This window comes from Diaporthe citri (assembly GCF_014595645.1).
Source record: "Diaporthe citri strain NFHF-8-4 chromosome Unknown scaffold_7, whole genome shotgun sequence".
Classification (NCBI taxonomy): domain Eukaryota; kingdom Fungi; phylum Ascomycota; class Sordariomycetes; order Diaporthales; family Diaporthaceae; genus Diaporthe; species Diaporthe citri.
In genome coordinates this window covers 1,663,738-1,689,829 of record NW_025064852.1, presented here as the reverse complement: position 1 = coordinate 1,689,829, position 26,092 = coordinate 1,663,738, and the positions used below count along the sequence as shown (strand labels likewise).

Genomic DNA, 26,092 nt, shown 5'->3' with positions numbered 1-26,092 from the left:
TTGGTCTCTCATGCAGCCTCAACCGGAAAGCTCCGGAGGCTCAAGCAGTGGGTCATACTCAAGGGGGTCATCCTTCAGCAGCTCGAGAGACTTCGACATCACGGTGTCCTCGTCGTATCGCACCTTGAAGACGCCCTTCTCCGCCGGCCTGGCATAACCGAATTCGTAGCCCTTGATTGCGGCGTATGCGGCCACCCATCTTCCCCCGCGTAGATTGCTGCGGACGTAGTCACCATCGTTTTCATAGTCTTCGAAAGGACGACCTCTTCTCGCGGAGTTGTAATCGTAGACCAAAGCGATGGTCAGGTCGTCCGAGCTGGTCTGCTGCTTCAGAGTCGCGAGCAATTCCCAGTACTCGGAGTCGTAGCAGTGCTCCTCGAAGCGGTGGCGGATCTGGTCTTCCGAACTCAGGCCCTGGAACTCTTCACAGTCGCAGGGTACGACCGTGGACTGCCAGCTGTCGTCGTACACGGCCGTCTCCGGAGGGAGATAGTCCCATGGGACGAGGATCTCCAGGAGCTTGAGGCCAGCCATATCGCGGAGCTGACGGAAGCCCCTGCGCACGGTGATGTCGTGATTGCACTCGGCTTCTGTGCCTCCTTGGCTGCGCTGCTTCGCTCGGCGCCCGATGAAAGGGATGCGCATGCCTCGGGATCTCTGGATACAGGTGAAGCGATCCCACCTCCTCAGTCTGCAGCTGGACAGGTAACCGCAGGGCATCCTGACCGTGATGTGGTTGATGAAGCTGCAGTTCAAGAACCTGATGCTGTGGTTGAACATTGTCATGACGAGAAATCCGCTCGAGTCGCTGAACCGCATGTTGAAGCGTCCGTAGAAGTAGTCAGCTACCTCCTCGCGGATCTTCTTGCTCAGGCGCATGATCCGCATGGCTTTCTTGTTCGAGGCGTACTTGCGGAACAGGTTCTGCCACTTCTCCTTTCCTCTGGTCTTCTCCTGCGGGGCCCAGAACTCAAATTGGTCACCTGGGATGGGGAAGAGGAAATCGTAGATACGGAGACGAATTTCCGTGGGCAGATCGTCCGTGAAGCTGAGATTCTGCTTCGTCTATGATGGATGGTCAGTCTTCCTGCTTACGAGAGGGCGGCATAAAGGTGTTGTCTGTTGAGACTCACGAATTCCTGAGCGAACTTGCGCTCACCGTACAGTATCTTGTACTTCCGGTAAGGCTCAATGTCCTTCTTTGAGCATGTCTGCCAAGGTTGGACAGCTGGCTTGTTGCTGGTGGCATCTTTGTCAGTATCAGAGCATCAGGAATGCTGTGAGGGTAAGTGATAAGGGAGGCGATGTCTTTGTTAAAGCCATAGACTTACCGGTGAACCTTGGTGGAAGCCTTGGTGGTAGTTTCGGTCTGAGCAGGACCAAGTGTTGTGGGCTCATCATAGCCTAAACCCCATTCCTCAGTGGGCTCCTCATAGCCCCAGCCCCAATCCTCACTGGATGCCATGATGTTTCTTATGACAAAAGTCCCTCTCGTGGAAGATCGAGTGTGGTATATATGCAAAGTCGAACTTGTCTTCGGTAGTAAAAAGGACTTGGTATGTCAGAGGAAGAAGGTTGTTGGATGTCGAAGGTAGGAGGAAAATAGAGGATCGGGCCTGGAAATTTCTCTTAAGTAGTTTCTCACAGCCAAGTGACTTTGATGTGATTATGAATGATCTCAGGCACTGATAGAAAAGTTTGAATGATATGGTGGCACCAAGTTTCGGTGCTAGTCAAATGGATTCACCGGATTTATATGATGACGTTGCGTATGCACGTCTTGTGATAGTGTCTCCTATATTCACTCCGTGGCATTATCCTTTCAACCCACAGTCGCCAGGACAATACTGCTTACACCGCAGAACATGAGCGGTACGTGCAAGAGAAGTAATCATATGGACTACTGAGCCTTTAATAAGTGGTCTACTAAGTCTCACTTGTGACATGACCAACGTCTGCAGGTCTGAATCTTCAGAGTGTGCCCTCAAGCGTATTTCTCAAGAAACTGGGTGCTGTTCTCGCCGCATGAGGAGTAATCATCTACTCAGAAATATTCCAACCAAGTGGAAGTGCATATAAGCCCATTAGGGTGTCTCACGGGCACGGACAGATGCAGGTGGCTCAAGCGGATTGAACAAGTACAAAGCAAATGAAGTACGTGGCACTACCAAACTGGAGATGGCTTCGACCTTGCTGGACTGGCCTGGTGTCAAGCTTGACGGCGTCAGCACGAATGGTCCCGGAGACTAGTCATGGCCTGTCACTGAGACTTTGGTGGAAAACAGTGGCTTCTAACACGATGCTGGTTCACAGAAGATTGAATAATATCTGTCTGAAGCCTAACACAGCGAAAATCACTAGAATATCCTGTGATATTCCCTGTCTCTTGTCCCACTAGCTCAGTAGAGCAACTCAAAGAACAGAAATAGTCTATGCAGTAAGAAAGGAAGCTGCCCTTCTAGGACCTCGCGTTTGATCCGAACCACATCTAGCATCCATGGAGTACCTGCGAGATGCCACACAACGAGAAAACCGTTTCTAGCCACTGAGACTTGTTTGTAGATGGCCTGGAGTGAAATCAGAGGACACTGTGCTGCTCGGAATAGAAATTTTCACTCACTCATGTAGTATAAAGCAGTGTGGAAATAGAACGATTTATATAATGAATATTTGGCCCTTGATATCGGCAAGATTCATCATGAGTCACTATGTAGAAGATTGCATGCCACATGCGGAATAGAGCAACAGACTTGTAGTGTTCTGTGATGCTGTAGCGGAGCAAATTGCCATGACTGTATTAGAGGAGGGAGAAAAGTGCTGTCTGTACATGCAGAGGAAAGGTGGCAAATAGACAGAAATTACTTATTTATTTAACATATCTTCAAGACTTGATGCGTCTCTATTATCGTATGCTGCTGCCTCTTGTAAAAATGATTCATACCTGAATATGGTGGGAGTCTAGGTATTTGTGTTTGTAGGTTTGCTCTTGTGAAAGCACTGGTTGACTTGTACAAGCTCTCTGATTTGGAATCAATACATATTTGGCCAGTCAGTACCATATTGTCAGGCTTAAAAACCTCGTAGATTGCCTCGTGTGACAGCACCTCCTGACCGCAATCTGAGAGTTAGCTCTTTCCCTAGCAATACATGCACGACATTGACCAAATGCTGGTAGATATCACTCCATTAAGCTCTGTTTGGGTGGATATGCTCTGCTGGCACTGAATACTGAGCACCTCCAAACCGGCCATGTCTCTACTTCCCTGGATCGCTTCCATATCCATATAATCTCTGGCCCACGTACCTATGTGGAAAAGTACTTTTGTCCTTTACCCATCATTTGGACTCATCCAGCAGCCTCTCGAGTACACCCATCTTGGAGAGTTTCTCAACCCACTTGTTGGCGAGCGGCATGTAGTTCTTCTTCCGGCCAGTGCAGCTCTCCTCAACCTCGTGGATGAGACCCATCTCCTGGTTGTACTCGCTCTTAATCCTGGCCTGCTCAGTTTCGAGATGCCGCACAAGCTCGAGTTTCGAAGAGCCGTCAGCACTCGTCAATCGCGACTCGTCCGGCTCGGTCTCGTCAAGCATCGCCCACGAAACACCGTAGTGCCGCAGCTGGACTTCGTTAAAGTCCTCAAGGTAGAAACGGCCCTCCGCCGGCTCGGGCCTGGCGTCATCCGGGATTGCAGCGCGCGCTGCCGATAGGGTCTTGATGTTGGCGGCGAGCTCCTTCCGCAGCGCGACGGTGGGGCTCTGGGAGATGGCGAGGATGCTCGAGAGGTCACCGGCAACGGCCAGCTTCTTGACGAGCTCCTCGATGGCGAGGGGGATCCAGGCATCGGGTGACGCCTCACCCAGGCACACGGGATTCCACTCCAGGCCGTCCAGGATCCAGACCTTGCCATCCAAGGGAACGAAGGCCTTGTAGTGACATGCGTCGTCGGTCCTCTTCTTCTTGGGGGTGGGACGCTTCTGGGCCTTGGTTTTGCGCTTGCCGCGGTTCTTGGGAGGCTCTTCGGCCTTGGGCACGCCCTTACACTCGTCGTACTCGTTCGAGAGGAGGAGGTCCGCGTTAAGGAGCTCGAGGCGCCGGGCGTAGGCGTTGTGGATGGTCCGCATGCTTGCATCGGACTCGAGTCGGTAGCCCCGTAGGACGGACGAGAGGTCTTGTGTTGTCCTCTTGAACTCGCTCAGTTTCTCCCCCAGCTCGACCTCTGGTGAGTTCATGAGGATGTTGAGTAGGGCCACAGTGGCGCATCCGTTTGCCATGGTCTGATTTGCGAACCAGAGTGAATTCGGTACTTCCTCGGTGTCTTCGTCATCCTCCCCCGCATACTTGCACAACAGGACGAAGCCTAGCACAGGCTGTGGGAGGAAGTCAACCTCGTCCACTGAGAATAGCTCCGTCACCTTAATATCTTGTGCGCCTAGGTCGCGAAGCAAACCGTTGAAAAAGGCCTGCGGTGTGTTAGTGATCGTGAACACCATAATCAAGCAAACGGCTGTGATCGGGGCTTACAGGGTCAGATTCAATCTCCACCCATGCTTTCCACTGGTTCTGCTCCACTTCCCTAAGGGGAGCCAAGGTCTCATGCAACAGGTCCTCGGGAGGGATGCTGAGGTTGTGTTCAAGAGTGCTCTCAGTTCGAGCAGCGTGAGAGATAATGGTGGATGCTTTGGTCGCAGCACCCCGCTGAGGTCGAGTTCTCTTCTGATCTGGCAGGGTATCACCCGAAGAGGAGGGACTTGATCGCTTCGGGGCCATGTTTGCAGATATGATTGGCTGTATTGGGTCGGGGATGAGAAGACAGGCTTCCAAGTTGTCGGAAGGATGTAGGTATTAGGCACTCGGTACAGGTAGAAATTCACGGGAGGTTGATTAGGCCTCTATGTTGGTGATATTCCCGAAATATTGTGCCTTACTTTTGGTTGTTGGCAGCCGAGTTGGGCGAAAGTGGGAGGTTCTCAGCTGCGCCTCAGGCTGCTTCTCAGGCTGCCCAATGACAGACAATGAAGGCACTGTGATGCAGTTTCTTGAAAGGGAATACCTGCCTGCCCAAGGCTCCAGGCTCACTTATCGATAGGGACTGCAATGTGATATTCCGAAAAGGTGTTGCCTCATCTTGACAATGACTTTTGCATGACAACTTGACAGTGTGATGTTCATATAGCCGGATGAGTGCGGGAAGAGAAGGTGCTACAGCCGATCTGTGGATTGCTGCTGCAGTGATGGCAGAACTTGAGGAGGTTCAAGCCACAGCATGGATGGCCAGGCTAGAGATTCAGTGCATCATTGGTCTTGGCTGAAAGACAATTCTACCAGTCATTCCCTTTCCACAAAGCAGCACATATCCACCAGAAAGGAATCAACAGTAGACTATTGTTGGCATGAGAGGAGGTGTGGCAGGCAGAGGAAGCTTGAATGAAGTGGAATGCTTAGTGGTGCCTTGGTACATGCACATGCAGCATTGCATCTAAGCCAATCATTGAGGTGGCAGGGTGGTCTCGAAGCAGGGGGAGGGTCCAGGCCCACTGTACAGCTACATCCCTGCTCCTAACAACCCGCCGTGCCATGCCTGAACAGGTCGTTCTTTTTTTCAAGGCGCGTCAACTGCCCTGCCCTCTGTTGACGTCGCGGGACTGGTTGCCAACCAAGACTTCTGGACACGCCCACAAAGCACCGCTTCCCTCAATCGAACAGGCCTGGAAGCTCTCTCTGGCTCGAACCGTTTTCGACTTGCGATATGATGACCTAGCAGGAAAGGTCCGTCTTGCTTTGCCCTACTCGTCTGCCTTGTCGCAACTCGTTCCCTGACCAGCTTCGCAGATATCGGCCGCCGAGAGCTTACCACGACTACCACGACTACCACGACCACCACCGTCTGCGACCGACACAGAACGACTTTGCTTCCCTCGACAGTAATGCTATGAATGCAACACCAGAACGGGTCACGGGGGCGTTCCCCGCCACCCCTGCCACGAAAGTCCGAGGCAGAGCTCCTCCAACACCAGACGGAACCCCCGATCGAGCGCCGCCCAACAGAGGGCCACCCGCGAATCCCCTGCCGCCGGCCCCCGAGAATCAAGGACGACGACAACAACCCCAGAGCAACCCAGTGATACCCCTTACCGTCCTCGATGCGCCTACACAACGCTTCTATGCCCTCGGGTTCTACATGGCCCTCGTGGCCTGGAAGCTCTACGACTGGGTCGGCTTGATGGAGGACGAGTCCAGCTCGGTCTGGCTGTTCCTCAAATGGAACGTCATCGACCTCATATTCGTTATGGGCCTTCCTGAGCTCAGAATACCATGGCTAGAGCTGACACAGCCTGCTTGTCTCGTCCTGTTCTTCGGGCATGCCGTTTTTAACTTCATTTTGATGTTCAACATCACGGTACGCACCCGCGAGCCCCAGCCCTCCGACCTCTTCGCTGACTTCGCTAGGCTGGCTTCACGGCTGCGCTTCTTGCTTTCCTGAAAGTCTTCTACGATCGAGAGCTGGCCATTTCCGAGCATTACGTCCAGCCAGCCCACGTCTTGCACAATGCGTCTGTGATCTTGGGTAAACAAATCATCAATATTTTGCCTGAAGGGTATGTATAACGCATTTTGTGGGCAACGATGATGTAGCTAACATCTTTTAGCTCCGCCGTCCTCAACCCCGACGGCAAGGCCTTTTGCCTAGGAGACTCCCAGCCCACGATCACGCTGCCTATGCTGTTTAACGAGACAGTCCCGGTCGAAGTTGAGGTCATCCGCGTTGATCTAGAGACGAGCGTCCAAGAGACCCTGAAGCTCGGCAAAGACCAGATCCGGACAATCACCAAGATGGCCAAGAGACGAGCGGATAATCCAGATGAACCCGACGTTCAATTCGACTACCCGGTTAAAAAGCCCGGTGTCTACAGGCTAGGGAGGGTTCTGGACGAGTACAAATTGGAGGTGCAGCGCCTGACTGGGAACACCTATGTTGTTCCATGTCCGAAGGCTCGCGTCTTGCCGTCTCCATCCTCTGATCGCTGCCTCGGCGATCTGTCTGACTTGTCGCTGCAGGTGGAGGGTACGCCACCACTGAAGATTGTCTACAGCCAGATGATCAACGGCAAAGACCACAGCTTCCACTTTCAAAGTTTGCAGCCGGAAGGCTTCTCGTCTCCACTGATGGGCTCGAGCAGGTCATCGGCCCTGGTTCTTCCCGATGACGACTCATACGTCACGTGGGCTCGAGCTCAGATAGTGACAGTGGGCTTGAACGAGTCCATGAACTCTGGGGGAGAGTGGCAGTACTCTGTGGATGAGGTTCAAGATGCTTTTGGCAACATCGTTAAGTACGCCTCGCCAGCAGAAGACCCAGAGATGAAACCGAAACCGAAACACCTAGTACAGCAGTTCAGCGTCAAGGACCGGCCGACAGTGAGCCTTTTCGATTGCAACATGCGCCATCCCCTCAAGGTTGCCAAAGGAAAGTCTACGAGCCTGCCTGTCAAATATGAGATTGCAGATGAGAAGAAGAACTCCAAACACTCTCTCACCTGGCTCTTTTCGCCTATCGACACCCTTACGAAGAATGGCGATCACGGCGAGGCAGCGACTTTGGGTACCTACCATGCAAAGAAGGCGGATGATGTGCCAAGTGTCTCGGCACCTGGACTGTACACACTCAAATCCGTCTCGGCTGGCGTTTGTGAGGGTGAGGTGCAAGAGCCGTCGTCCTGCCTCCTGTTGAATCCGCTCGAACCGAGCCTCGTGCTGCGTTCCAGCGACATTCCAGACAAATGTGCAGGCAACTCGATTGGTGTTTCTGTGGATTTCGACTTCGTCGGAACTCCGCCGTTCACAGTCTACTACAAGGCGATTCACAACGGATCTCCCGAGAGGAGGAGCTTCAAAGCCAATAGTATGAGGCACCAAGAGGAGTTCATACCCACTGTCGCAGGGACACACAAGTATGTCTTTGAGTACATCAGTGATAAAGTGTACCCTCAGCAACAGCTCAGCGGACCAGGCATGACCCTGGAAACCACAGTCAAGCCTGTGGCCTCAGCCAGTATTCGCAAGCCTTCCGAAGTTGTCAACGCTTGCCTGGAGGAGGAAGTCGAGGTCGACGTGGTACTACAAGGTGAAGCACCTTTCACGCTGGAATGGGAACTCGTCCACGATGGCAGGAGAAGACAACACAAGATCTCGGATATCCAGGACAAGCACGTCAAGCTCCGGACACCGCCACTGTCACAGGGTGGAGAATATTCAGTTGCCCTGATTGCTATTACGGACACTTCAGGCTGCCGCGCTTTCTTGCAGGATGAGATGAAGATTTCTGTCCGACGCCAGCGGCCCCGAGGAGCGTTTGGCCAACTGGACGGCAAGTTCAGGACCAGAACCCTCGAGGAGGCCAAGGTCAAGCTTCCTGTGCGTTTGAGCGGAGAGGGACCTTGGGATGTCTACTTCAAGAACTTGGACGACGGCGACGCAGCCCCATTGAAGAAGCGGAAGCTCAAGTCTGGCAATGATTTCTTGACTGTCGACAGACGTGGAGTCTACGAGATCGTTGATGTATCGGATAACAAGTGTCCCGGACTTGTCGACCCAAGAGCGGCGCAATTCGAAGTCGACTGGCTTCCTCGGCCAGAGCTTGGCCTGGTGCTCACCCCAAGCATAAACCTAGACCGTGAATTCGTCTATTCCAAAAACGAAGTATGCGAGGGAGACATTGACGGCTTTGAGATTGCTCTCAAGGGTAAGTTTGCAAGACGCGGCCCCCAAACCACACTCCATTCTATACCCTTTGTGAATGTACTTGTTGAATATCTAACCTTGTCTAGGCTCGCCACCGTTCCACGTGGAGTATGAAGTTAAGCACAAGCCTGACGTCGGCGGTGTGTCCTCGCCGCACAAAAAGACCGTCGATGCGGCTCTCGGCAAGGCCTCGATACAGATGGACACATCGAAGTCGGGCCTATACGCATACAAGTTCACCGGGGTACAGGATAGCGTTTACGTCGACAACAAGAAGCTCAATCCCGTCACCTTGCACCAGACGGTTAACCCCAGGCCCTCTGCGTCCTTCACAAAACCCGGACAAACATACAAATCCTGCATGGCGGACCAAGATATCGAAGAGACTATCCCCGTCGAACTCACGGGCACTGCTCCGTTCTCATTGGAGATAGAGATCAAGCATCAATCCGGCGCAGGCCTGGAGACCTACCGCATCCCATCTATTCCGACAAATAAGTTCGACGTCCGAATTCCCCGGCAGTATCTCAAGCTGGGCGGCCAATCTGTCCGCATCCGCCAGGTCGGTGATGCCCACGGGTGCCGACGGATTTATGATACCAGTGGTCCAGCTGTGCAGGTTCAACTTTACGACGCACCAACCATCTACGAGCTTGAAGGAAGGCAGGACTACTGCGTGGGTGAGCGCATCGGATACACACTGTCCGGCACGCCGCCGTTCGAGGTATGGTACAACTTTGATGGCTCGCAACGCAAAGCCAAGTCCCCGACTACCAGCTTCCGCCGTTTGGCCGAGTACCCCGGCACCTTCGCTATCACGTCGATCAGCGACCGGGCGTCCGAGTGCAACTCCAACGTCAACATCACCAAGGTCATCCATCCGATGCCGTCCGTCAAGATCTCCAAGGGAAAGACATCCCGGGCATCTATCCATGAGGGCGGAGAGGTGAACATTCTCTTCGAGTTCACTGGCTCGCCGCCGTTTGAGTTCGTCTACACGCGAAGCACCAACGCCAAGAAGGGCCAGCGGAGTCAGGTCCTTGAGACACGGTCTGACATAAGCTACGACTTCTCGAAGGTGGTCAAGGCTAGCCAGGAGGGTACGTACGAGGTCATCTCAATCAGAGACCAGCACTGCTCGTTCCAGACGGCCCAGGTCCATGCGGAGTCGAGCGATAAGCTTCTGCAGTATTGAGACGCTGTAGAGTGGATGTAAGGCGGAGATTGTGAAATTGAGACCGGAAGAGACGGTGGGAATGGATTTATCACAAATACCCAGGCAGTGTTGGGGGAGGTAGACCGAGGGTGGGCTAGGGTTGCATGAGCATGGCGTTATGTTGTGTTCCTTTTATGGGAGGCCCTTGTGCCATGGGAAATGAATGGAACTATATGTTTGACCCAGCTATAACACAGCAATTGTGTTTCTGAAGCAATACCATCCCTGAGATGGGTTTATGTGGCGCCCGTGAACAGACATCGTTCTACCGTGTCCTCGGCCACCGACTTCTCTGGGCTTCAAAGGCGATTGAGCAAAGGTACGTCCGACCATGGCGCTCTGTCACTCTAGCGCTAACTCATGGCAAGACAGATCCATACGCATGGTTTCCGTTGGCTTGTTCAGAAGGTGGCCAGTCCACTTGTATCACACCGCATTTGATGCACTTGCCTCCATTGTAAGCATGGAGTCAGTTGGGTGAAGAGGGAATCTCTGTTCGACAGTGCATGGACAGAAAGTTGTAAATCATCGTCAGAGCTTCCATCTTCGACCAGAGATGTCTCAATCCGGCACGTCTATGACCGGTGCGTTATTCTGGTCTATAATCTACCATTGGCAGTTATATAATCTCGATAACCCCCGAACCACCACTCATACTTGAAGTCGTACTATGCCTTCGCCTTACGCCGAACAGCTTCCCCCCAGACCTGCCACCGCCCTCTTTCCTCTTCGACTTGCCACCACCACCTCCGGGGGCCGGTGAGCTGGCGTCGTCCCTCAGGGAGGATTCATCTATGTGGCTCTTGGGGAACACCCCGAACTTCCCTTTCGAGGTCGACCCGCTCCAGCACCACGCCTCCTTGCCCGCGTCGACCGGCCACCCCACGTTTGTCAGTTTCTCGCCCTTGTCGAACCCGAGCCAGCCCTCTTTCGCAGCCGCACTAGGATCCCACTTCCACTTGGCCACCACGACCACCCCGTTCCCGCCCATGCCATGTAGGAGTGGCGGCGCGTCGAGCCTGCCTGGCTTCGGCTTCTCCAGTTCGATGCTCTTAGCCGGGAAGTAACCCCATGTCCCATCGTGCCACCCTGTACACCATTTCCCCACGTGTTTGCCCGGGTACTCGACCCCAATGATCCGTGCGCCCTCGAAGAATTGGAGCAGGCTCTCGGAGCCCTTCCCGTCCGGCTTGGGTAGCTTCTTCTCCCCGTACCGCTGCACGTGGCCCTTGACGGCCGTCGCGACGGGCAGCCTGGCGACCTCGGCCTCCACCTCGGGCGGGATCCCTCCTGGCTGCGGCGGCTCGGTGAGCCACACGTCGAAATCGTTGACCCGCGGGTCCGTGGCGAGTATCTCCTTGCCATACAGCACCGTCAGCCCAGGAACATCGGGCAGCGGCTGCGGATGGGACGCCAGGTGGCGGAGGAGCTCGTCGGAGCCCCTGAAGACGGTGGCGTCCCCCTCGCGCACGACGCGGCCCACCTGCGCGCAGAACAGGCACCCGTAGAAGGCCTCGCTGGGCCGCGGGGCGCCGAGGTGCGACTTGTACAGCAGGCGGATGCGGAAGAGCAGCCCGCCCTCCCGAGGGAAGGTCGCGCGCGGCATGCGGTCGCGCACGTCGAGGTCCAGCTCCGACCACGCGTGGCCGTAGGAGCAGGACGAGCACCGCGCCGTCGCCGTCGACTGCCCCGCCACGTGGCCCGCCAGCCTGCGCACGCCGTCCTCGTGGCCCGAGGACCGGAACTGCTGCGCGCCGGCGCAGAACCCCCGGAGCAGGTAGAGGCTGCTGCGCGGGCCGATGGCCGTGTCCGCCTCGCGGGGGTGTGAGGCCGAGGAGAAGTTGGCGGTCGACGCGCGGTCTGAGACGGAGAGGACGGTGCGGGTCGCCCAGTCCTCTGAGGCGGAGGTGGCGGACGCCTGCGCCACCGCGGCGTCGGGCAGCCGGCTGTGGCTCTCGGGGCCCTCGAGGGCGGCTGGTGGGAGGGTTATGGGCGAGAAGGAGGGCTTGTGCTGGGCGTTGTCGCCGGGCGTGATTGGTGTCCTGCCGCCGTTGCTGGGTCTCGTGTGGGCGGAGCCGGTCTGGATCGACGACATGCTCGTAGCGTGGCTCAGGGTCGCGCTGCGCGATGTCTCGGGGCTGTTGGGGCCGGCAGACGGGCTGGAGTCGCCGGGTGGGGAGTCGACGCCGAACCTGCCCAGCTCCGATATGATGGGCGTCAGTGGCGTGTCGAAGTTTATGAAGGAGTGGCCTGCCCTCCTGGAGGGCATGCTCGCGGTCACGGCCTGGTCCTCCGGGATGGTCGTCTGCTGGAGGTTCTGGATCGCCTGCAGGGAGTGCGGCTCGTACCGCGAGGGCGGCCGGTGCCCGTGGTACCTTGGGTTCGACGTCCCTCCGGCTTGGTCGCTCACCCACGCGGTCGTCCTCGTCCCGGTCTGTGGCTGTGGCTGTGGCACTGGGAAATCGGGTATCTCGGGGATGCTGCTGGTGTCTGTCGTCGGCAGGCTGGGCTGACGGGCGTGGGTTGGGCTCTGCGGCGCTTGGGCGTTATGTGATCCCAGAGCCGATGATGCTCGGCTCTGAGGCCGCTCAGTCATGTTGTGATGTGTGATTTGAGGGACAGGAGGCGCCTCGCCATCAGCTGTGTATGCCGGCGGAGGCAGTGACCCGACGCTGAACGCACTGGACGCCCGTGAATGTGCTGTACCATTGCTCCTCAGGCTGCGTTGTGAGCCAGTGTTCACTCTTCCAAGATCACGCCTGCCAGGTGGGAGCCTGACGCGGGATACTGGGACTGCCGCCTCTGATGGATCGGGCGGCGGCACAGGTGTGCTTTGTTCGGTGCGGTCTGGAGAGGGCGTGGCAGACGGTGGCAGAGGGGCGAGTAACGGCGTTGGTGTGCGGCCTCCTTTCCTCCCTGGTGGTGTTGGTGGTCTCGGAGATCGTGCCCCGTTTCCTATCCGTGATGGACTCTTCAGGGGCAGAGGGGGCAGAGGAGGAAGAGGCGGGAACTTGGAGGGCGACGGCGGCGAGTAGGGCGGAGTGATGGGTGTGTCAAGCTTCATCTTCTTGATGGCATCGATTACATCCATGGCGAGCGATTTGGTAGCCGCCTGAAGCTCGGTGAACCGTTCCGATTCGAACGTGTCTGGCTCGGCGTAGTCCTCGAAGTCGTACAGGAGATCCTCCAGCTTGCGCCGCTTCTCCTCTATTGCGGCATTCTGGCTCAGACACTCCTTGAATGCATCGCCGTACTTTTCGACCTGGCCGTCCCAAAGAGGCTGCAGCCTCTTCAAGGCCCGCTCGCCTTCCTTGACGACTGCGACTCCGGCCTTCGCCATGAGCCGCGAGACCTCAGCATCCTCATCTGCTGCATTTTCCGCATTGGTGACGGCTTCCTTTCCTCGGTCGATCACTTCCTGGAAAGGATTTAGGATCAGCTCCTCAGCGTCGACACCCATCTTCCTAGGCTGAAAATAGGAAGTGGACGTCCGAGGGGTCTGTTCTCTGGGATCGGCCCACGGACCGGGACAACGTGGTGCTGAGGGGCCGGGGCGGAGCGGGACAAGATGGGTCCCAAGGCTTGGAAGATCGGTCGAGTCGGAGATCGTGCCGAATCTCGAACACAGTAACAATCACGGTGGAAGATGCTGCATCAAGCAGTCCGGACGATTCACGCTGGACGTCCCCGCTGCATTTCACCTGGAAAACATCAATTGGCAACGGATGAGCAGAAGACACTGAGTTCCTCGGCTACACGACAAAAGAAGGTAGGAAGCGAGGACTCGTTGGTTAGAAGAGGAGACTCGGCGTCGAATGGCTTGGCGGGCTTGCATCTGGCCCCCCAGAGGACCCCTGATCTTGACATGGTCCAAATTTCTCCCCCAAAGCTTACCATCCTGCCGTCCAGGCACGAGTCGCCCAGCTCGACCAGGCGGACCCTGTCGCAGGATCCACCTCTCAGCGTATCATCGAACAAAGGCGTGTGCAAGACACGCTATTGGCGCGAACCATCACTGGCTCGGTCGGCCTTTTCGGGGCCAGCCTATGCCCATCCTGCTTAGCGACTTAGACTTTCCGGCCCCATCTCCCTGCCCTCCACTCGAATCTTACTACGCGGACATTTCGAGCGGAGAAATGAGAGGCAATTCGACAGGTCCGCGGTGTGACTGCCCAGGTTACCCAGTGCGGCGGTTGTGAGTGGCCTCTCCCGAGATACGATTTGGTGGCCGGTGTTGGTGAAACGGGTGTGTGACAGCATTCCGGATGCACATCCATCACATCAACGCTTCACACCTGTGGTCCTGGCGGTTATCATGCGTTGCGGCCCGCGTCCGTCGCCCTCCGGGGCAGGTGTGTGTGTGTGTGTGGCGTCTCCCAAGGTTAATGAAATCCTTCAACCTCCGGGAACCCCCCGTCCAATTTGAAACTAAATCGCCAAACTTGCCTCCGTATCCCGTCCCGCAAATTTTATTTCATGGCAACGGGTTTTCCGGGCGAACCGGGAGGGTTTACCATTTGTCACTCGGGGCGGTTCCCCATGCTTGGTGAGTAAGGCAGCCTTCATAAGGCCGGGAAGCGTGTGACATGAATAGGCCTATTCCAACTGAACTATCAGACCGAGGAACAGCTCGCACAGGATGGTACTGGATCTCCGAGATGGGAGCTTCCTTCAGGCATTAGCTCCATTGCGACAACCTTGCACTCTTTAGATCCGTCGAGGTGCATATTTGAGAACGTCTCCGGATGCGTTCCCTGCCTCCCTGTCTGATCGTCCTCTCGTTTCGCGAAGAAAGAGAAGCTGGAGCAGACCAGATATCTTGAACGCCCCTTACAAATGACCTTGAATGAGCCATCGCTTTGAGGGAGGTTCGTATAATTGGATCGCCCGCTCCCCTCTCATCTGTATCTCTCATCATACCCGGTTCACATATCTTCCATGGACTCGAGGCCCTTCATAAGCATACAATAAAATACGCGTTATGTTTGTGGAGTGTCTGCTAAAGTTGGTGACAAGAAAACACGTCAATCATGTTCGATACCATGATCCCTTGCCGGTGCTACCTTGCGATTGTGGTATCGTTCTCTCATCACTACATCTACTCAGAATCTTGCGGGGATACCGCGAAACACTCGCATTCTTGAGATTCCTGAGACATAACACTGTTACTTGGAGTCGAAATGTTGAGTCAACGTCATACTCCTGCGGATAGAGAGAATAACGAGAAATAGCGATGAAGCCTTGACTCAAAATGAGCGAATTTTCTAGCTCAAGGTAATACGGCCTGATCTCAACTGGCATGCAGGAATCAACAAAAATGAGATGAGGAACAAAGCTGCATAGATAGCTGGTGCAACCGTTGCATAATTCTCTAGTTCATATTATGAACTGTCATTACAACGAATTGTGCCTGTATAGATTGAGTGTACAAAGACTATTACACAAAGACTTGCTGTAAGTCTAGGTGTGTATGCTCTATTGCCTGATTGTATCCAGGCACTTTGTCTTGTTTGCCGACCAGCGATCTATTGTCCATTGTTCAACCTTTTGAGACCGTAGTACACGAACTCAGACTTACTCATAGATCAGATGAAATTTACCAGTCACAATGCACAATTGCAGACGCTGTCATCCACACATGGAAGACATTGAGCCCTTTCAGCAAACGTCGCAGCAAACGGTCAGAACAGAGTCTTATAAAAAGTCACGGTCTCGACCTGGACTTTTCCATATCTGTGAGCACTGCAAATCACCTGCGACATCATCGCTCACCTGATCATTGACACGGACAAAACCCTCTCAGCTTGCATCAATCACAAACGAAATGGTGTCGATGAAGAAGAAGTCTCCCCGCAAGGCCGGGTCCAACCAGGACTCGAGCGACGTCTCGCCTCAGCCGCGCTTGGCTTCAGGTACCCTCCCTCCTCATGCGGCCCATGCCCCCGAGTTTGTGCCAGGTGAGGCACCTCAGCCATCCATCTCGGACCAGCAAATTGACAACCAGCCAGGTGAACAGAAGACGTCCGAGGCCAGCTCAGACAAGGAGACGGCCCCTCGAAAGAAGACCAAGAAGGTCAAGGAGCCCACGAAGGCGGAGGAGGAGGCCCAGGAGAAGGCTCAGAAGGAGCAAGCGATGGAGGAAGAGTGGTGGTCTGGTGACGAAATTTTCGTTCCCAATCTGAAGCAGAAGGATGATCTTTGGAACAATGGACAGATCTGAGGAATTCTCCATTCTGGCTTGACAAGCCTGCTTGTTGAGTGTCTGGGCTGAAATCTCGTCACAAGCCTGTTCGTTTGCTCTGAGCAAGAGCCTCATGTGGGCCACCAGCTGCCACCGAATTTTCCCAAGGCAGATCTTCTTCCCCGTAAGCGCATCTCAGTGAAGCTGTGCAGGACGAAAACCACATCACATGTGACAGCAGGTAAGGAGCCAGCTGGTATCGAGTGACCCGATTTGAAACCATTTTATTCACCCCCATACCATGCCACCAATGTGATAATACTTTCTACCTCCTTTTGATACGAAACATGTGATACAAAAACTCCGCAGGAGGCGCCGAATGCGAATGGAGGTCATGTTGTTTCCGGGCTATCTAGTAGACCGTACGACCATAATCTTTTGGACCATGATTATGGCTCATCATGTCTCACTTGGTTTCCCCAGTGGCAGAGTACATTCAGCAGATGACGACGACTCCTATTGATTTGATTAACCCAGGGCCGCTACCCTCGGTTCGGACATCCGACCCGAACGGAGCTCCTTCCCTTGTCGCCTTTGCAGTTCTGGCCAATCTCGATGTGGTTGGCTCAAATCTCGGTCGCCATCGGCAATGCAAAATAATTGAAAACTTTTATTCGACAGCTGTACTATGCCCAGTGGAAGATCCCGAAAGCGCCGGCCGGCGAACGTCATCTCCTCCACGGCCAGTCCACTCTGCGTCATCTTCAGCAGTGTGCAACTCCTGCCTTCTTTCCCGAGATACCGAATCCTCCTGCAAACGGGAACATGTACTCTGTTCTGCCGTACTTCTTGACAAGGTCCCGAAAGGGAGTACTGTCTCCCGAACCATGCGTCGAGACCATCCTTGAGAGCAGCTCTTCTCATGGGTGTTGTGATTCCCTGGCATCTAGATTGTCTCAAGTCACCTGGTCAGTGTGCTGTGATTTGAGTGAACAGAATCTCCAGGTCGAACAACAGACCATCGTCTACGAGAACACGATTCCGTTTCGCATACACCTCCGAGATGATGCCTTTGATGGCCAACACCCTCACAGATATGGCCAAGAAACTTTTATGAAGGCGTTGCCTCCATCCTGGCCGCAGATCCCAGTGAGAGGCCGGTCTCGCCCGCGATGGATGCGTAGTTGTTGAGGTCTCGACCTGTCGCTCGACCTGTCGAGGCCCGGATGGAAGAGGCACGTCCCAGTTGTAGCAAGCGTAAAAATAGTCGGCCATGGCTCCCCCCGCTGCAAATGGCCCAAGAGGATCTCGGGGGGGCGTGCGGCGCAGTGCGGAGGGTAGCGGTTGGCTTAATGGTTCGCAGGGGGGCCGGACCTTTGGGGCTGCACACGCACGCATTCCCATGCCACGCAGCTGCGGACACCGAGTTTAATTTAAGCTCCCGAATATTCCTGATGCTCCGTCCGGCCCTTCGAAGTAGCACATAGCACAAGCTGCGTTGCAGCTGAAAGCTCAGCCTACCCTCACATGGACATCGACCATAATTGCCCCCTTCCCTCCCTCAGCTTCGGGTTGTGACTCTCCACATTCCCAGATTACCCGCGCCTCTCGCCTTTTGTTTGGAAGCTGACAGTCAGCCACACCCGACTGCCGACGCGCCCCCGTCAGCACTGCAACGAACTTCTCCGTCAGCACCTGCACGCCCAGAGATATATCGAACTCGTTCCCGGCAGCAGCAAAGTCACCGGGGCCCATTTGGAAATGCGAACAGCAGCAACACACTCGGCGTCAACGTCAGTCCACTCCTTTGAGCAAGACGACCAGAGAAGCGACACCATGGCCGACGAAGCCATCTTCTCCCACAGATGCGCAGTCCCAGCTCCGCTCCGGATTTCCCCAAAGCCCGCCAGCGACCCTGGTCACAGCCATACACAACAAACCAGCCCGGACCCGAGGGCGACCCCCTGCCCCCTGCGCTCCAGGCTACCGGGTCAGCCAGTCTTCGACCCTGCCGAAGGATTCAACCCCGAGAGCCTGCGGGCGACCAACAACAAGTGCAGCTGCCCAAAAAGCCCAGCCTCACCAATCCCCCCCTCGCCGCTCTCGCCCAGGCAGAGCTTCCTCCTCGGCAGCAGCAGGCCCAGCTCCGCCAGCACCGCCAGCAGGGGCCCGTCGCTGGACTTTTCCTCGCTCTTCATGAGGTCCGAGACACTACGCCATGAGCTCGAGACTTGTGCATGCCACCAACAGGCGGACACTGCTCGGCCTTCTGGCTGTGTCGTGCCTGTTGGGTCTGACCGGAGCTACAGGAGAGACAGCAACAGTTCCGGTTACACATCCTTCTATTCAAATTGATACACTCAACGGGACCGTACGGGGAGGCCGGTGTCGCGAGACGGACGTGGACCATTTCTTCTCAATCCCTTATGCAAAGCCCCCAGTAGGAGACCTTCGCTTTGCACCGCCGGTGTCCCATACCGACGCCTACGATGGGGTATTGGATGGTACCGTCGCCGCGCCCGCGTGCCCTCAGTTCGGCACAAGCTTCGTGGAAAAGGGCCCGCAGGACGAGGATTGGTTAGCTGAAGCGCGCGTGCCATCCTGAAAAAAGACGTTCACTAACTCGGCTAGTTTGTTCGTCGATGTTTGGAAACCAGCGGGTGCAACTCCAGCTTCCGGACTGCCGGTGAAGGTCTGGATATTCGGCGGGAGTGACGAGGCGGGCGGCATCTCTAATCCGACTTACGATGGCTGCTACTCAGCAACAGATTCGATTGTGGTGTCCATCAACTATCGTGTAGGCCCTTTGGGCTTCCTTGCACTCCCGGACCTTGGCCTCTACGGCAACTTTGGCATTATGGATCAGATCTTGGCGTTGCGATGGGTCCAAGAAAACATTGCTAATTTTGGTGGGGATCCAGTATGTCAATACAAGCCCGGACCACTCTGGTACCCTTGGAGAGCAGCTATTCAGGTTTTGTGCTATTCTGTTGCTGACATGCGGTGAAGAACAGGGTCCTACTGTTCGGGCAATCGGCTGGTGCTTCTAATGCATTCGTTATTGCAACAATGGAAAATGCCCCAAAACTCATGAGAGCAGCGGCCTTGCAATCTGGTGGTGGGCGCGACTACGCCACCGTTGCCCAGGCAGAGGCATGGCATCGCAGCTTTGCCGAACAGCTGGGTTGTAAAAAGATCGACGTAGGTCACCTACCCGAGGTGTGACTGTGCGAACGATCGCTGTCTTTACACTAACATTGAAAACTAGATGTCTTGCTTGCGCTCTGCTCCTGTTCCCTCCCTCAAAAGAGCCCACCTGAGGATGCCAAGCAGTTTAACCCCCGGTGCAAGCACTCTCCTGGAGCACAACGGAACAGGTCCAGGTTGGGGCCCGTTAGTAGATGGGGGCCTCATTCCTACCAATCCAGGAGGCGCAGGTGTCCGCGTTCCGTCCATATTTGGCTCGAATACCCAAGAGGGTAGCTTGTCTCTCTTGTCCAGATATGGGCCGCGAGTCACCAAGCTCAACCAGTCAACATACAACGAATTCCTCATATTCAATTTCGGCCCGCTCGCCCCGGTTGTGAACCAGACATACAGCCTGTCCAAATTCGCGCGAACAGGAGTGCCGGGATATGCCGCAATGATGACAGTCCTGACAGCTTACTCCTACCGATGTGCCGCGCACCGGGGACTGAAGGGAGCAGCCAGGAACGGCGTACCTGCTTGGACATACAGCTTCGGCCATACGCCCTCTTGTGCCTGGTATCATATGATCCCAGACGTGAAACCTATCCTGCGGCTACTCGGACCTACTCACACAGCTGAGCTTCCCTTTGTGTTTAACTTGACAACATATATGCCACCACCGGATGGAAAATGCCATCTCAGTGGCCAGGAGAAGGAACTTGCGTCGACAATGTCGACACTCTGGACGAATATGGCTGCGACGGGGAATCCTGGGGACCAAAGTCGGTGGCCCGAATGGAACATGGGAGACAGTTACGGAGTGAACATCAACGATGGTCTGGACACCGGAGTAGTGGACTATTCCATGTGTGAGGCCTTCTGGGACCAAATCATGGAAGGTGTCAAGAGAATCGCTCAACCCCCAACTGGCTTCGAAAAGCAGACACCAGAAGCTGAAGACTGGACTTCAAGAATTCTTGTTGAAGATGAGCTTTGACCAGAGTTTAAGCGGCAGAGTTGTAGAAAATGAGGCATATAATGTTGAACCAGACCACGGAAGGCATGAAAACATTAGGGAACTCTTTAGGAATATAATGCCTGCGAGGTCGCATACTGAGAAACTCAAAGATGGATTGAGTTCTTTTTTTTTTTTTTTTTTTTTTTTTTCAAGTCTACTCGGGTGTTTTGAAAATTGGTGTCACCGCCTTGTCCTGATGACTCTTGCATGACCACCAGAAATGGAGAAGCATCTGGCGGTCACGAGAGATACAGAAGCAGGATTGCAGGAGTTTTCAACATCGAATCCAATGTCTTCAAGTTCTGGATTAGAATCTGTGGCGCGCAAAAGCAGTTGCCAGTGCGATATCACAACGATGGGGCATTTAGGAGCTCCCAATCATTTGTTTGCAGAAGATTGGTGGCTGGCCGTTTGGGGAGAGACATGCATTGTGGCTAACTCGTACGACGTGGGCAGCGAGAGGGGGAGGGGGCGGGAAAGGGAGCGAATGCCTAGTGAAGGGATTCACAGAAGAGACACGGATCCTCGTATAGTCCATACACAGCAGACAGGCAGATATCCTCACATGTATCCGTCAACTGGGTCCTGTATGGTACAGTCCTGAGGAAGAAGCAGACCTAAAACGGCATGAGTTTCCGAGAGCGTGTTTACTATGAATCCCAATTCAATCGATTCTTCCATGCCGTACATGAAGGCATACAACACGCCTACGCAAACTTTGGAAGGGCTGCGCAATCAACCGCTAACCCCCCCCCCCCAGGACTCCCGCATCTCCCGGGACCTCCACAACTTTACGCCCCCCAGAACCACCACCCCGAGCCCCCGCCGCGCCTCCTCCTCTGCGGTGCCGGGTCCGACCCGTTGCCGCCCAGCAGGATGGCAAACGCCCACTCGGCCGTGGCGTTGTGGGGCTCCGTCAGGTTCGCCTTCATCCAGCAGCTGTGCTCGGTGCCGTTGTCGCCCTCGAGGTAGCCCCACCCCGCTCCCGTGCAGTTGGACTGCGAGGCACAGGCGTCCATGCACGCGCCCATGCTCGTGACCTTGACGCTGCCCACGTCGACGGCCTGGTCGCCCGAGAAGTCGATGCCGCAGTACTGCTGGAACTGCTTCGAGTTGTTGTCGGCGTCGGCCGTGTACAGCGTGTTGTTGGACCCCGGGCAGGTGATGTTGGAGGTGTCCGGCGTGGCCGAGGCCGAGGAGGAGGATGATGTTGCCGTTGGTGTTGATGTCGGCTTGGCCGTCACGAAGACGGTTGTTGCTGCTGGCCTGTTTGCCGTGTTAGTCAGCCATGCAGCCCGAGGAAGGCGAAAGCTGTAAACTGTTCGGCCGAGACGTGGGGCGGGCACTCACGATCCTGTTGCCCTCGCGAGGTCTGCCTGCGCGTTGTGCAGGTTCCTCTGGCTCACTCCCAGGCCGGCGCTCAGCCCGATGACCGCGGCGATGAGGATGAGAAGCGCAGCCATCAGGGCGAAGCACGAGCTCCGCCTGGTTCCCGACGATGCGCCGGATTGGGGCTGCGAATAGACGGCTGATTGCGGCGCATGGCCGTAGCCAGCAGGGTTGTGCCCGTTCCCATATGCGAATTGTTGTTGGTTCGGGTTGTATCCCATCCCCTGAGGCGGTGCTCCCATTGTGTGTCCCTTTTCGATGCCTTGCTGGGGTGGGTAGTATTGCCCTTGGGGCTGCTGATACTGGGTGGCCATCTTCAGCTTCAATTGACTAGTTGAGCACCTGCCGAGAAACCTTTGTGTGTCCTCTACAGTACAAACGCTCGAAGCTGGGCCGGTAGAAGAGACCGCACGAGAACTTCAAAATGTTTGCCCGGGGTCATCTCTTTACTTATCTCTTCCCATTTCCTAATGCAGCCCCCCCATCCTTCATCCTTGCCATTCTATATGGCTCGAGTGCCCATGACTTGCTTCTGATGATGGGGGTTGAGTGAAATAGGTGGCTTTCGATACAGTACTAGGCACAATCTACCGCCCCCCCGGCTAGCGTACTCAGCTCGCGTCGAAGGATCCACGCGAAAGTCTGGATCTTCCCGGTGGGCAAGCCCACTCGCAAGCTCGAATCGCTCTGTTTGGCCCGGGAGGCGGCTGAGTAAGAAGCCTGCATTCCAGGCAGCTGTTTCAAAGGAACTGTTTTTAGAACCCGCAGACTGCCGTGGTGGTATTGTGCTTCCGTGGGCGCCCCCTAGCGGTACATCGTGCGGATCCTGCAGAAATAGCGGCAGCCGTGGTGTCCTCCCAAGACAAACCTGGTGTGGGGGGGCGGAAAGTTTGAGCTCTCCCTGAAGGTTAATTGATTGAGGATCGGCTACAGCCGTGGCTTTGATATACCGTGCGACTATATTCTCTGTTTCACAGACAGCGATGGGTGCGGCTCCTATGTGCTCACATGCTCTCTTTCTGGGCCCGCCAAAAGACGTCCTCCCTGAGATTTCATCTCACAGCCCTTGTGCATAATCCCGGCCGAGTTGTAGTCCAGTAAGCCCTATCCCTGTCGTTGTTGTCGGGGCTGAATCCGTCCTCCTATCAGCTCATTCCTATACGTTGAAATGCTCCCTCGACTACAGTATGGCAGCATTCTTTGGATAAGCTCTACAATAATCTTTTCAAATCGCATATAGCCGGTATATTAAGGTGCCAACTTGTAGTCTTTGCTCCCACAGACGGGGGTTGGCACGGCTGTTCATGGCAGGGAGGACAGCGACATTCACAGCCGCAGTGCTCCCGGATTTGACAACAGGCACCACCATGACAATGCAGACAAAACTAATCAGGACCACATGACCACATGACCACATGACCACATGACCACATGACCCCAAACTTTGGACCAGGTGGAGAGAACCGATGAACCTTGTTCGGGGACTCACACTACGATACCGGAATACATAGTCTTGGCTACATTCATCGGTAGTGTGTCTGATGAGCGGCATCTTGTTCAACAATTTGATTTCTCACAGCTGGCGAGGCCGGGTCGTCAAGATCAGTATGTTTGTATTCTGACCAGGTTGGAAGTTTGGTCTGTGGTCACTGCACAGCTGAATTCCGCTCTTATACTGTAAGTGTATCTTACAAGAGCCCTTGGTCATGATGACAGCTTTCACACCAAAAGACGGTTGAGTCAGAAGAAAAATCAGAAGATAGCACTGTCTCTCAAATATGCGCCCACCAGGACTCAATCTGGCTCTCTTCAAAAAGTCCTGAGATGTGCAGAGGTGCTGTTTGAGATTTGACACACGGCTGGTATGAGAAAATTGTTGTCGATTTCTCAGAGGTACTGCTGGTTGGTGCCAGGGAATTCAGGTTTGGATGGACTGCTTACAAGGCTTTATGATTTAAGTTGAATTCGGTCAATACTGCACTACTCCTATATCAGACAGAGGCCGTCGCACAATTGCCGAAGAGGACATGTCATGCCAACCGCAAACACATTTCACCCACTACCGCGCGAAGTCCAGAAGCCTATAACATGATCTCTTCGCCCCTGAGACGCTCCGGCCCTTCCCGTTGAAGAAGTGTGTGGACCTGGATATTTTCCGAGTACTATGAGCATGTTGCCACTGCGCCTCCTGGGGCCTTGTACGTCGTCGGGTCGAAGCCGTTATAGAAATTGGGGATGTAGATGTCGCTATCGGTAGCCTTGTATGCGCCCGGGAGCTTGATGCTGGGGCTGCAGCTTCCCGAGCTTCCAGAGATGCGCAGTTGCATGCAGCCGATGTAGAACTGAGCGCCGCCCTGCGTCTGCGAGCCGTGGAGGGCCAGCATCTCGCTTCGGACCTGTATACCGGTTAGCCCATCAGAACCTCGTGTCTACAATGGGCCTTGGTTGGGTTTATATGGTATGCATACCAAGTAGTCACCACTCGCGAGCTTTGCCGGCAGCTTGAACTCGTGCGTCATGTTCACCGCCTCCATGATCTCGTTCGCCCACTTCCCGCCCACGTAGTCCTGCTCGTCAATCTTGACCCACGAGCCCACCCCGGTGGCCTGAGAAGCGTCGGAAACCGGCCCGAACAGCATGTGGGTGATGGGGCCAGGGTGCGTGGACGAGTCCCACTGGACCTTTATGGTGTCGCCGGCCTTGGCGGCAATGGTTGTCACCCCCGAGGGGACCTTGTTGCCGTTGACGTTGCAGGTGATGTCGTTGCTGGTCACGTCGGTGACGGGATTGTTGCTGGGGGCTTTGCGGATGCCGATCTCGTAGCCTGGGGAGACGTCGTTGACCCAGAACTGGTGGAGGTTCTGGTGCGCAGCTGCCACTGTTGCCAGCGCGGAGACCAGAACAACGGGAAGAAGCATTTTCGCAGGATTCAATTACTGTCGAGAATTCGCTTGTCTTGCAATGGTCAAGCACTTGAAAAGAGTGTATTGAAGCAATTCGGCTTGTCTAGGCGAACCTACTCCTACAAGAGCATCTGAATACAGTGCCTTATATATGACATGTTTGCTCTACCTTCAGAATTGCCCTGAGGCCGGCTCCACGGCAAGACCAAGGACCCATACAAGTCACTTGAAAGCCGGACGGAGGTGGACGTGATCTGATCAATCTGAAAAGAGCAAGCCTTCTAGAAGAGATCTACAGTTGCCGACTGGACGGAAAATCCAGGCTGGCCCGCTAAAGTCGGGCCGTCAGGCTCCGTGTTAATCTACTTGACGCCCGCGAGCCTTAGCACGCGGTCAAGAGCAGACCATGCCCAGTGATACCCATAGCTTGGGAAGTGCTGTGGATAGTAATAACTGTGGGCTGCTGAACGGACGCTGAAGTCTCCAGGTCAACCCAATTTGGGATGCAAGGGGGTCTTTTGTCCCGGGGCACAAATGTAGTGGTTGCATTTTGGTGATGCGGAGTGAGCCTCGGTATTTATTGCCCCTGAAGTGGATGAGGTTTCCACATCCACCACCGGCAGTGAAAGAATAAAATGACAGAACTCCCAGGCTCACAAATGAAATCCAACATATGCAATGGTGGTGACTCGATTACAGGAGCAGCACCCAGAGCCCGTCAGTGCATGTGTCCGCCAAACTCTGGAGATCCTGCCGGTGTTAGCCCACTATCAGGACCTTGCCGTCTTGCCTAGTCTTTGGTGCACGATAACTAAGACTCGGTGATATACTACCATCCTGGGTTACCTACACTAGTTCTTTCCCAACCATACTGGGCAATTCCGGTCAGCGCTTCCGAAAATTACAGTCCACACTGACATCATTATCCCAAGGAGAGCTCTTGTGAAATCTCTGATGCCCATGTCTCCACACCCACCTCCTCGGGACACCGGGTCAAGCCTCCGGAACCATCACAATCCCGAAACATGATTTTACATGACACTTGCAACCTTAACAAGGTCTGTTGGCCCAATGGCAAGGCGTCTGACTACGACTCGTGATCTGCTCATGAGATATTCGAAATCAGGAGATTGCAGGTTCGACCCCTGCACAGATCAAGATACTTGAAGCTTTTTGACATTTTTTTTTTTGCACCAGAACCAGGTGTGACACTCTTGAGATTCCAGTGAGATTCTAGTACACAGAATGAGGGCTGCAGTAACATTTTGATTTGTATTGCAAATTCCCAAACCTCGAGTTCTGTCCACTACTTGCACTGGCCCCTTTGATTCGCAATTCTTGCTGGGTCGATATCGTTTCCACAGCACCTGTGTCAAGAAGTAACTTTTATACACCAGCTTCTCTGGTTGTTTGTATTTGATCCATGACAAGGCTTATCGGACTTGACAAATTAAAA

At 54.7% G+C, this 26,092-nt stretch overlaps 8 protein-coding genes and 1 non-coding gene across 9 annotated transcripts; 4 read left to right on the top strand and 5 right to left on the bottom strand.

Annotated features, from left to right (window-relative positions):
* Positions 1–18: 18 nt before the first annotated feature.
* Positions 19–1,465, bottom strand: INS49_013713 (uncharacterized protein; the record flags this gene model as incomplete). Its single annotated transcript, XM_043174408.1, has 3 exons — positions 19–1,065; positions 1,134–1,239; positions 1,332–1,465. 3 exons carry the CDS (start codon positions 1,463–1,465, stop codon positions 19–21), a joined length of 1,287 nt encoding a protein of 428 aa, XP_043021353.1.
* A 1,871-nt stretch (positions 1,466–3,336) lies between these two features.
* INS49_013712 (uncharacterized protein) lies at positions 3,337–4,768 on the bottom strand (the record flags this gene model as incomplete). Its single annotated transcript, XM_043174407.1, has 2 exons — positions 3,337–4,461; positions 4,523–4,768. 2 exons carry the CDS (start codon positions 4,766–4,768, stop codon positions 3,337–3,339), a joined length of 1,371 nt encoding a protein of 456 aa, XP_043021352.1.
* A 1,162-nt stretch (positions 4,769–5,930) lies between these two features.
* On the top strand, positions 5,931–9,935 carry INS49_013711 (uncharacterized protein; the record flags this gene model as incomplete). The annotated part of the gene is made up of 4 exons (XM_043174406.1): positions 5,931–6,398; positions 6,449–6,597; positions 6,649–8,741; positions 8,827–9,935. 4 exons carry the CDS (start codon positions 5,931–5,933, stop codon positions 9,933–9,935), a joined length of 3,819 nt encoding a protein of 1,272 aa, XP_043021351.1.
* Positions 9,936–10,575: 640 nt separating this feature from the next.
* INS49_013710 (uncharacterized protein) lies at positions 10,576–13,416 on the bottom strand (the record flags this gene model as incomplete). The annotated part of the gene is made up of 1 exon (XM_043174405.1): positions 10,576–13,416. The coding sequence occupies one exon, from the start codon at positions 13,414–13,416 to the stop codon at positions 10,576–10,578; it is 2,841 nt and encodes a 946-aa protein (XP_043021350.1).
* A 2,364-nt stretch (positions 13,417–15,780) lies between these two features.
* INS49_013709 (uncharacterized protein) lies at positions 15,781–16,176 on the top strand (the record flags this gene model as incomplete). Its single annotated transcript, XM_043174404.1, has 1 exon — positions 15,781–16,176. One exon carries the CDS (start codon positions 15,781–15,783, stop codon positions 16,174–16,176), a length of 396 nt encoding a protein of 131 aa, XP_043021349.1.
* Positions 16,177–17,973: 1,797 nt separating this feature from the next.
* On the top strand, positions 17,974–20,323 carry INS49_013708 (uncharacterized protein; the record flags this gene model as incomplete). Its single annotated transcript, XM_043174403.1, has 5 exons — positions 17,974–18,338; positions 18,388–18,714; positions 18,769–19,057; positions 19,147–19,338; positions 19,406–20,323. 5 exons carry the CDS (start codon positions 17,974–17,976, stop codon positions 20,321–20,323), a joined length of 2,091 nt encoding a protein of 696 aa, XP_043021348.1.
* Positions 20,324–21,135: 812 nt separating this feature from the next.
* INS49_013707 (uncharacterized protein) lies at positions 21,136–21,975 on the bottom strand (the record flags this gene model as incomplete). Its single annotated transcript, XM_043174402.1, has 2 exons — positions 21,136–21,610; positions 21,695–21,975. The coding sequence occupies 2 exons, from the start codon at positions 21,973–21,975 to the stop codon at positions 21,136–21,138; spliced, it is 756 nt and encodes a 251-aa protein (XP_043021347.1).
* Positions 21,976–23,895: 1,920 nt separating this feature from the next.
* Positions 23,896–24,651, bottom strand: INS49_013706 (uncharacterized protein; the record flags this gene model as incomplete). The annotated part of the gene is made up of 2 exons (XM_043174401.1): positions 23,896–24,129; positions 24,202–24,651. The coding sequence occupies 2 exons, from the start codon at positions 24,649–24,651 to the stop codon at positions 23,896–23,898; spliced, it is 684 nt and encodes a 227-aa protein (XP_043021346.1).
* A 1,042-nt stretch (positions 24,652–25,693) lies between these two features.
* INS49_013705 lies at positions 25,694–25,793 on the top strand. The gene has a single exon. It is a non-coding gene; the product is annotated as a tRNA-Arg (tRNA).
* The last annotated feature ends 299 nt before the right edge of the window (positions 25,794–26,092 follow it).